This window comes from Pholcus phalangioides, unplaced genomic scaffold (assembly GCF_987345545.1).
Source record: "Pholcus phalangioides strain wild (caught in Gottingen) unplaced genomic scaffold, Ppha-v1.0 ptg000028l_1, whole genome shotgun sequence".
NCBI lineage: Eukaryota > Metazoa > Arthropoda > Arachnida > Araneae > Pholcidae > Pholcus > Pholcus phalangioides.
The window spans coordinates 11,739,488-11,750,765 of NW_028301618.1; the positions used below are offsets into that span (position 1 = coordinate 11,739,488).

General features: G+C 40.7%; 2 protein-coding genes across 2 annotated transcripts in view; both read left to right on the top strand.

Moving 5' to 3' along the window:
- Positions 1 to 2,818, top strand: part of LOC149067967 (uncharacterized) — a 60,055-nt gene extending 57,237 nt beyond the window's left edge. Inside the window, exon 20 of the mRNA XM_089251997.1 lies at positions 779 to 2,818. Coding sequence (XP_089108123.1) covers positions 779 to 869 — 91 coding nt within the window. The 3' untranslated portion in view covers positions 870 to 2,818. The remainder of the gene's footprint in view (positions 1 to 778) is intronic.
- Positions 2,819 to 4,887: 2,069 nt separating this feature from the next.
- Positions 4,888 to 6,506, top strand: LOC149067968 (protein GVQW3-like). Its single transcript, XM_089252133.1, has 2 exons — positions 4,888 to 5,358; positions 6,480 to 6,506. The coding sequence occupies exons 1-2, from the start codon at positions 4,888 to 4,890 to the stop codon at positions 6,504 to 6,506; spliced, it is 498 nt and encodes a 165-aa protein (XP_089108259.1).
- Positions 6,507 to 11,278: the final 4,772 nt, after the last annotated feature.

Here is an 11,278-nt window from a genome sequence, read left to right on the forward strand (position 1 = left end):
AAGGTCAAAGAATTGTGCCATCCTTTCTCCATTGAAACCTCTCATTCACATTAGAATATGATTATAATAGTATGTATAAAATCAGATGACTGCTTTGTTCAGATTTCTAAATTGGATCGGTCCAAATATTGAACAAAAGTAAAATATTGACTGGTCCAATTTAGGAAACATCACTATTTTGCAAATAACTCATTACAAATGACCATAAAGATATTTTAATTGCTTATTACTAAAAATACAATCAAAGGGTTAGGAAATATACCTTAAATATAACAAAGCATTTTCCTTGAATCAAGTTTTTTTTTAAACCTTAAGAAAAGGTGATGAAAAATAGTAACAAATAGCTGTAATAAAGACAATGTGCAATCATACCAAGACAAATTGCAACTGGAAATATAAAAAATGTGCTATGCATACTTCTATTAGTTGTCTTGCTCTCTGGTATCAAGTAAATGTACTAATCAATTCCTATTTCTGAGAACAAGAGGTGGTCCAAATTTGGCTACTTTTCCCTACCTGTCATTTCACTCGTCCCTAGATCATTTGCGTGTTTTGATTAGTACTTAGGTGTTCACAAGCAACAGGTTCGATGATGACCATGATTTCGACCGACTATAGATCATTCATGTAGTACTCAAAATCAACAGATTGGATGATGATAGTCATTTCAAACTGCCTTTTAATCATTAACATGCTCATATTTCTTTGGTTTACTTGACTGTATTATGACTCTTACATACAACTCGCAATTACAAAACAATTCGTCTGTCATCTCTAGGTCCAGCATCGCTGCCAAGTGTCATTGTTCTCGCAGGCGTCATCCGCGTTGCAGCAGTCATTTTTCTGGGTCACAGTCATCAAACAGCTGATTCTTCTTGCTGCAAGTTGCAAGTCTCTTTTTTACATATTATTGAATGCCGGTGCTCTTTGTTATGTCAAAAATATAGTCGCAAACTCACCCCCACAATATATTTAGACTGTTATAAGATGTCTTGCAAATTGGCGACTATTGTAACTTGTTTCATGTTTGATTTATTTTGTTGGGTATTTTCTGTTTGTAACCAAAAGTGGACCAGTATTGGGAGGGGGGGGGGGGTATTTTATGTGGAAAAATGGATTCAGGTTGTCATTCAGGGAGATAAAGGGACAAACTGGTTCAACCACAAAACACTGTCTTCTGAACAGTCAGCATCAATTTGATTTCTCGACAGTGAAATAGAGCTGAGTTGTGTATTGAAGGAACATTCTTCCCGTTAAATCTGTCTCTCATTTTTCCAATAGCTCGGCGATGACACATTCTTTCGAAAGGGGCGGGGGAGACTTCTAATTGGTTTTCAAAAATCTTTTGTAACTGTCTGTTTACGGAATTTGGTGCAGCATCAAAATCTTCCTATTTTCCAAGGTAGGCAGCTATGCCTTTTTAAACGTCAGAGAAACAACAACAGAAAGGCTAAACCCTGGACGTCGGTCCCAGAAACGTAACAGGATAACGTAACACTAGATAAATACAGGGTGGTCATAAATATAACTTTGCTGATGTACGAGTCCCTAGTGGTCACAAAATCAATGAATGGGAATGAAATTCGAGATACAGGTGATTTAGAGTATGTGCTTGAAAATGAAGAGAAAAACTAAATATATATACTAGCTGTCGTGGTTACAGTCACAGTAACAAAAATTCATAAAATTCAAATGGCAATGTTCATTTTTATGTCTTGCGAAGTGATAGGTGAAGTGAAAAACTGAATTACATTGGAATGGTACCTGTAGCACCGCACCATAAACGCCGCCGTAGCTGAAAACGATTCCACTTAGCGTTTGGAGCGCTAACCCCTTGGAGAAGTACATCCATCAATGATCTGCATTGGTTGTTTCCACGTGTTGTTTTGTGTCTAGTGCCCGCTTATATGGTGCTACAGGTATCTTTCCAATGCCGTTTATGGTTTTTTATTGCGCCCATCACTTGGCAATGAATAAAAGTTAGTGTTGGCTTTTTATTTTTCTGAATTTTTATTGCTGTGACCGTAACTTTGTGAGAACTTGGGTTTCATTTATATTTTCATTCTCGGGCACATACTTTGAAACATCTTTATAGGGCCGCAACTAGATACTTTGTCACACGGGACAGGCTGGTATTTTGGTGTACAGTGCCATGTAGAAGAAGCAGTTAAAGGGTTAATTCGGCGCCCCTTCTGGTCCAGCGGCTGGGGCACCTGACTTGCTCTCTCCTAGTTGTGGCCCTGTATCTATATCTCTAATTTCATTCGCATTGTGTTTTTTCAGTTGGGCTCGTATATCTGCAAAGTTAATTTATAATCATCTTGTATATATCTTACGGTCTAGATTTATGACATGTATTATGTTGAGTAGACACATCCCTGTATATGGAACAGACTGGCTCATAGTTCCAGTTGAGTAGTTTCGTGTCTATTATCAGTTATCACTGGAAATCCTAGATAGATACTAGGCTGGGGCGGGCTATGGGTCAGTCTAATCATAGATGTATCTGCCTAAAACGAACCTGATGTAAAATATTTCATTTGCTCATGTCACACTATGTTGCCCGCCACATGCCAAAACCCTGCATAATTGTTTCCTTCCTCTCACCCCCCCCCCCCAATATTTAGTGTGTATATATATATATTTTCATTTATTTTGACCCAAAGAATTGGTCATTCTCCCTGTGCCATTTATTTTGCTTCTCTGGACATGAGAATTGTCTTTGAAGGTTGTGTTTCTTAATTGGCATTTAATGTTTCTTTTGATTACTTATGTGTGTGTTTGTTGGTGATATTTCAATAAAGCAATTCATACGCCATTGCTTTCTCTTGTTTATTGATTTTAGATAAGTGTATTTGTTGAACACGGGATACAGGGGGCTTGAAAACGTGTGCAGGGTTTATGGAGCACATCAAAATGAATCGTTTTTATATTGGGAAACGTGTTCAGAAATCTGATGAAAGAAGGCTATAGATGACTGTTTGTCTCTCTCCTGGGGGCATATCAACACACTTCACATTCATGCGGGTAAGAAAGAAATTTACTCTCATGATTGGTCGCACCGTGTGACAAAGGAAAGCAATACGCCACCATTGACGACATCCTTGGGGAAAAGTTGATTCAGAGTTGAGTAGAATATTAATAGTGGTTGGCTTAAATTTTGCCAAGAATATCGCCAATATTGACCATTGCTATCTATCACGAGTCAAAATTTTCTTCTTATTCGCATGAATATTAAGTTTTTGTTAATGACTGTGCGCAGTCAGGGCTCCTCTCCCCCCCCCCCCCCATTGAGGATAAAATATACGAAAGATTCTGAAATGCTCTTTCTTGCATGCAATAACTGGTAAGTTTCAACCCAGCAATGGTAATTCTTCTCATGATGTGTATATCTGGAGTTTGTTTTGGACAAATTCTTTGTGTACGGAGGAATTCAAAAGCTAAAAGTCTGAATCCCTGAACGATAGAAAACAGAGCCATCTATTGTCTAGGAAGGACGGCACGTGATGGACTGCAGCTGATGGCAACTGCAAGAGGGCCTCTAGTCAAGCTGTTAGCTCGTAAGGTACTCGCAGAGTGAGAAAGGGGAAACCCTTTCAGCAATTTGGTTGTAAACTAAGTCCTAGTTTAATTTGTTCTCGAGTGTACTGCGCATGACTACAAGATGCCCATTTTATCTTTTTACAATTTGGTATTGAACACTTTGCTATTTAGTTGAAACTAAGATTAAATTTTGACCGGTGTGTTGGAATTTGTTCATAATGGTAAATATTCAGTCGTGCAGGTCCAATGATGACTACATCTGAGGACCATCACAGTCATATTTGACTTGGAAAATAGAAAGAGGAAAAATAATCGTTAGTGCTTTATTATCGGCCGGCTGCAAATGACCGGTCTGTCCTAGATGGAGCATTGCTTATAGTACATGCCCTATCTATGGGACGATGTCTGCTGTTCGTGGAGACCATAGGTTCTAAGGTGGTGGTCCTTGTTGTTCAGGTGCGCTAGCTATGGCCTAGTTTTTCGGCCCAAATGGTATGCTTGAACTAGTCCCGTCCAAGTCGATCAGCAAAATGTGACAGGTTTATCTGAGAGCTAGAGGTAAAATAAACTCACGGGAGAGAGATCTGTCTTTTCTGGACGATGTGGAATTGGTGGGTGCTGTTACATGTTGCTCTTGTCTGTAATGTGTCTTTTTGCCTGCTGTGTGGTATCTCTGCATGCGAAACAGAGCATCTGCCTTACAAAGAAAAACCTGTTTCTTGGAACTGTTCCTGGATATCAAGGAAACATATTTCCCAGATATTATGCTGAGGTGAATGATGAAAGAAAAGTAATCTTTTCTCAGCCGAGACTTGAACCCAGGCCTTCTTGCATACCAGACAAGCATTCTACCATCTACACTACTGGAGATGGCCTGCCTTCCTTATTTCATGCACTGTGGCATTAATATCCTCTTAGCTTCAGCAAACAGTCCCAGGTGGGACGGTATAGAGATAGATGACTTTTTTCTCAGCACAAGATATCAAGGGAATATATTTTCTGGATATGCTCTTTTGAAGTCTGAAAGAAGTGTCACCTTACTGGGCAAGCATAATCTTATCCTTGCATATACAACCTCTGGCAATAAAGTTCGGTGAATGAAGTCAGAACGGCCGATCTGGCAACACTGGTGAAGCAAAACGCTGCACATGCGCAGCGGCAGGTGTTGATCATCTGCCGCCACCGTTGTTCAGTTGAGCGTCGTTTGTGTTCCGTGAAAGACTTGTTTTACAAAGTGCTTGTTTAGTGCGTTGGTTCTTAACTGAGAACAGGAAAATGAACGAACAAAAGATCAATTTAAAGTTTTGTTTTAAGCTTGGCAAGACACCGAAAGAAACTCACACGATGCTGGTACGTGTTCATGAAGATCAAGCACTGTCCATGAAGTGTGTGTACGAGTGGTTCGCCCGTTTTAGAGAAGGCCAGGAAAGTGTTTCTGACAACCCCCATAGCGGAAGACTGGCGACCTCCGTCAGTGACGAAAACATTGAGAAAGTGATGATGAAAGATCGTCGATTAACTGTGCGCATGATAGCTGATGAACTGCAGATTAACCGTGAATCCATGCAACAAATCGTTACCCAGAATTTAGGGATGCGAAAGGCGTGTTGTCGTCTTGTGCCACATCACTTGACTGACGATCAGAAGCAGGCACGTTTACAGACTTCACAGGATTTTGTCGAAAGGGCGGATGCAACAACAAATTTCTTGAACTGTATTGTCACTGAGGATGAGTCCTGGTGTCTCAGGTACGACCCTGAAACGAAACAGCAAAGCATGGAATGGCGTTCTCCTGCATCACCTTGTCAGAAAAAGGTCAGAGCAGAAAAATCACTCATCAAAACGATGCTAATCACCTTTTTTTGATCCACAAGGAATTTCTATCTGAGGGAACGACGATGAATGCTGCAAGGTACATTGAAATTTTGACCCGTTTCATGAAACGTCTACGCAGGGTACAACCTCAGTACGCACAACAAGGCTCATGGTTTCTTGTTCACGACAATGCTCGCCCTCACACAGCCAACATCGTCAAACTGTTCCTGGCAAAAAAGGGGGTGGTGCAAATTGAACATCCACCACACTCGCCAGATCTCACTCCTCCAGACTTCTTCCTATTCCCACGACTCAAACTCGCTTTGAAAGGAAAGAGATATTCCTGACATTCAACGAAACGTGACGAGGGTTTTGAACTCAATCCCAAAAGAAGACGTCTTGCAAATTTTCCAGGACATGTATAGGAGATCTCAGCAGTGCATAGTAATAGGAGGTGACTATTTCGAAGGACAGTAAGGTAACTTTCGTTAACATTTCATCTACATTCATGTTACAGGACTATTCACCAAACTGTATTGTCAGAGGTTGTATGTATACAAGAGGACCTGGGCTCAATTCCTGGCAGAAACAAGATGACTTTCCTTTCCGAGGTCACCTAATATCCTAATAGCCAGAAAATGTTTCTTTGATATCTTGGACTGAGAAAAAAGCAGTCTCTTTGTCCTTGGATATTTAGCAGGTTATCTAATTAAACCATGTAAATAAAAGAGGAACAGACCGTCACTGGCAACGTGAAGATACTCTTTTTCAGCCAACCATCAAACATTACTGCCAGAGAAAAACACAACTCTTGGCATGGCCGCCACGAATATATATCAATGCGAATGCCATTGAAGGACAAGACCCACTTCGCTTCACATTTCAGAGATATCACGATTTTCCCCATGAATGGGTGCATCCAGAACTTTAGTAAATAACCATAAATTTATGTATATAAAATTGATAAATTGATTTTCTGTGTGTGTATCTATGTTCTCTATGCAAATCTACAATTTTAGGCTTTTATTAATCATCATTAATAGATCATGTCACAAATATTTTTATGAAATCTGCAGTATCTTTATATTGCTGTAAGTTATGATTTTCACTTTTTCATATAGAGCTTGAATAATATGCACTCTGAATAATTGTACCATCAAGCTCAAATTCTTTTCAGAGTTACTAGGATTGAGACTTTTGAATGATAGAGAATAGCTATACTTTACCAACTTGTCTACTTCAGCAGCATACAACCTTCTTAAAGTTGAGGAATGTAATACAAATACAAACACAACGCCACAACAGGCAAAATGCCCAACGAGGTGGCTGATCCCAACGAGGTGGCTGATGTGATAGACCTCCTCATGGTGCACCCTGGGTAAAGCCAAATCTATTACATCCTCATGTGCTCATATTGTTCACTTTTAATACCCCAGATTACATGTTTATTTCTACACATCTTACGGTACTTATCTTGCGTCTAGTTTTGTCCTGTTCTTGTCTTTTATGTGGGTCCCGCTCAGGCGGGGAGGGGTCCTTCCAGACGGGGCATAACTTCTAGCGTATGCCCTATCTGGGATGCTGTCTACCTTGCAGTGCGTGGAGAGACCCGTAAGGCTAGAGATTACCCTAATGCACTAGCTTTGGCCTCTGATTCAGCCAAAACGGGAGGCTTGGATTAGACCCGTCTGGGTCAATCGGCTGGTCGCCTAGGTGGCTGAAGGGGTTACACTACTGGGCAGGCAGAGGGGCCGGGCCTGCCAGACTTCGTTGAGGTTTGTTGGTGCTGCTTCATGATGATCTTGGATCTTGAACATGTCTACTCGCCTGTTTTGGTGGTGTACAGCTCTCACCTAACCTGGTGGTGCTACTAACCTTCATTGTTTACGTGTGCTCGTCCCCTCGTAGGGCTCCATGGTGGACAGGAGTAGAACAATACCCATTTAAACATGGGAAAAAATCAAAATGCACCAAGACGTCAAAGAACTGCTTCAAATCAAACATGTCACTGTAACTGCTTCTTCAAACTCATCAACTGTCTTATTTTTCTTTCTGCACTCTTTTGATACCAATAAACCGCTGGCCAAAGTATCACCATTCCTAATAGATAAAGCTGTCTATGGCACGGTAAGTACTTTAAAATCAGTGTAGGCTTTTAGTTCAGGAGACCTGCTGGTCGAAACTAACAAACCTAAGCAAGCCGAACTCATTCAAAAGCTTACATCTCTCGAAGACATTCTAATAACAGTGACAATTTATCCCACACTGAATTATTCACGTGGCGTCATTTCCGATACTAACTTGAAGAACTAACACAAGAGCTTACTCTAATATGGTAAACATACCCATATCGTCAGCAGGTCTGAATCTAACAATTCAGACCAAACCCATAGCTGATACATCAACTCAAACATCTAACCAACCGTGCAATAGTTGTGGCTGCTGCTGCTCCTCCGCTGGATTCTAAAGGGAGTCTACCTCCGAAGAAGCGGAAAAAGCAACGGCGAACACATCCAAAATTTCTACAGGTATTGAATCTAAAACTGTTTCTGTAAATAAAGCAAAAAAGAAACATTTAAAAACCAGATATTCACAAAAAGCTATTGCAACGTTTTCATTGCAATAAGGGTTTTTGTATGCGTCGCTGCAAGTGACCAGGCAAAGTCACATTGATAATGAATAAATAAATTATTAGGTTTTCTAACAAAGAATTCTGGACTGAAAAGTTAATCATCTTTTTCACTTACCTCGACACCTTCGCATTTCCAGGCAAGTCCATAAACAATGTCTTCTTGACAAGTAGTAACGGGTCCGGTCGTTAACGATGAAACCATAGATTCTGAATAGCAGCGATGAATGTCCGGCGACGAAGTCGTAGGGTCCGATAGGCGGCGATGAATGATCGGTCCCAAGATCGTAGAATCCGGTCGGCAGAGAAGAGCAATCGGCAAACAGAGCAAAATGTCCGTAGGTCCCAGTGGGAGGCAATGAACGACCGGTGACGACGAGTCGGTAGGGTCCTGGTCGACGTAGGTGAGCGATCGACGACGAGTCCGTAGGTTCCAGACGGTAGCAATGAACGACCGGCGACGAGTCCGGGTCCAGTCAGCTCCCGATATTGGGTTTAGTTCATCTGATGATAACGAAGCCAGAGCGTTCAAGAACGGTTGGTTAGTCCAGCGTAGCAGATCGAGAAGAGTCTATCTAACAACTCGGCATAGGCAACATCTAGAGGAGGTGATCCTCAGTGAAGAGGGAAGTTCAATCCATTATTTTTCAGAGACCAGCAATGACTTGACAGATAGCTTCCAAAGTTGGAGAACACACCAGCACTGCTCACGCGCTAACAAATCACAAAAAAGGGCACAAGTAAAAAGGAACTACGCCGAGAGTTGAAGTGCTCCAAGTGCCATCTAGGCTAATTTGCATACTAGGAAAAAATTCTCTCCGCACTAGTGCAGTGACGTAGCCGAAAAACGTACGTCTACGTGAGGAAGATGACGTCATTCCTCGGGAGACGTACAAACTAGGATCGTCGTCACATTTCCCCCTCCTAAACACGTGTAACTTATTCATAAGTCGTGAATGTTTCTCACGAATATCACTGCCTGGAACAGTTATTTGACCATTGAAATTAAAGTTTTCCTTAGCAAGAGCTACCCCTTGGAACCTTAAATATCGTTCGACTTCTTTTGCCACTACAAAATTTTTGACCACCTGGAGAATAGTAGTAAACATCAGTTCTGTTCCCATCCTTTCGAGGAACCATTTCTCTTTTCCAACCCATTTTCAAGGGTCTTCGTAACAGATCACCGGAAGAGTCAAACTGAGCCTGAGGCGATCTCGGTATACCTTGATCGGAAGGGCCAGATTCCTTTAACTTCATTACTTTCCGATACAACTTCTTCAGGCTAACGTCATTGTCAACGCTATCTCCGTCACAAATTCTGTGTAATTACCAGGCAGTATTTGTGGCCTGGTCTAAAAAGTATGTTATCAAACAAAAGTACCACTTCTTACCTCGAATAACACCCTGTATTTGTTTACATTCTGATCAAGTCGATCAACTCCACCAATGTGTTCATTATAAACTTTCACCATTCTTTGTTGCACAGTGATACGGTCTTCCTTTTCTGATGAAAATCTATCGCCATTGGGGCCACACCCGCAGAATTAGAGCACATGGTCACAACATTATTTTCATTCCATCGGCAAGGGACAATCTCGGCTGTTTCATCCACTTTGTAGTCACATGCTTCTCTTGCAAATCATTGTTTCACCAGAGGGCACTTCTCTATTTGATTTTCTCTAATGATACCTGTGTCTTTTATAACCATATCATTTAGTTTCTCCACCAGTTTGACTCGTGAAAATACAAATACAACGCCATAACAGGCAAAATGTCCAACAAGGTAACTGACAAAAAGATGCCCATAACAGATATGGATATCATATATTTCAAAAATACAGCAACCCAATTATAAACAATATATATATATATATGTCCAATAAAGGACACGCGTAGCTCTTCTCTGCACCCCTTCAACCAAGTCTATGTCCCTCTGTAGGTATGGTCTCCAAAACTTTACAGCATACTCCAGTCCAGGGCGGACTAAGCCTCAAAAAAGCGGAAGTATGTCTTTAGGAGAACGCTAAAAAGACGTTTTCGAAAATTAAACCAAGCATTTAATCTCGTTAATGAGAATTTCCAAATCGGTGACCCTAGTTGAACCCGAGATAGGGACACCATTCAACTCGTAAGAGAACCGTGGGTGGTTCGAATCAAAATGAGCGACCATGCACTTGTCAACGCTAAACGTCATGCTCCAATCCTGTTCAAGTGGGTCTGGAGCAACTCCCTATCGCTTTGATTCCTGATTAACCCCATTAGCTTCACATCATCTGCGAATTCGCTAGTAATTTCGTCAATACCCTGATCGAGTTTATAAACTGGCCTTGGGTTAAAATTCGGCGCTCGAAGACATGAAATAATACAAAATTGCTCAAAACAAAAAACTAAAGGGATGATTTAAATCACTAAATAACGCTACACAAACGAACCAGTAGTAACAAAAAATTATAATCCTCGCGAGTAACAGTGTTGCCACTCGTAGCGTTACTAACACAGAAATACGTGAAAAATATTGATAGGAGACTGGCAATATTAGAAATAAATAGGGAGAAAGGAGCTAGAATTTAACGAGTTTTGCTACCAAACTAAGTGCATTAAGTACGTATGAAAGGATGACGTCACTCTCCACTATGCATACAATGGTTTTAACAACTGGTTGTTGCGAACATGACTTTTTGTTTTTGTAGAAAGAAAATTCAAGTGCCTTTGCGGGGAATCGAACCCACGTCCTTTCACTTTCCTAGTAAAAGCCCTAGACCGCTATACTACAAAGGCAACGAATCTCTCGATCTTCCTTGGAGCTCGTGTGTGCTGAAAGGGACCGTACATGGATGGCCAGACCCAGGGCCCGATCATGACAAATCGGGGCCCTAGGCAAGGATACTTTTGGGGGCCCCCCCCTAATCTAAAATAGATTTCTCGGGTGTAAAACGATATAAATTGCATATTTTTAGAATGTTTTGTCTGATCAAAAACTTTTGAACATAAAACTGAAAATTTAAACCATTTTGTTTCACGTATACCCTTTAGTTATCAAGAAATAATAAAGTATGAGACAAATACTAACCACATCAATAAAATCACCAGTTGCGTGGCTAATGCATCACAAAAATGTTTTATTGTGAAGTAATTCACTTTTTTTTCTGCTTTTCATTTTCGCAAAATCAAGAATTACATTACTGAAATCCAATTTTTTTGTTACTTCTCCTTCAATGCAGAGTAATGCTAAAGAGCTTAGTTTTTCCTGCAGAATACTAGAGCGTATGGGAGACTTTAGACGCTTTAACA

What these genes read in the sequence shown, in the direction of transcription:
- LOC149067968 (XM_089252133.1), top strand. Translation starts at nt 4,888, where the DNA reads ATGCTGGTACGTGTTCATGAAGATCAAGCACTGTCCATGAAGTGTGTG. An exon ending in CATCACCTTGTCAGAAAAAG is followed by an intron (nt 5,359 to 6,479) that starts GTCAGAGCAGAA and finishes TTTTTCATATAG; the next exon opens with AGCTTGAATAATATGCACTC.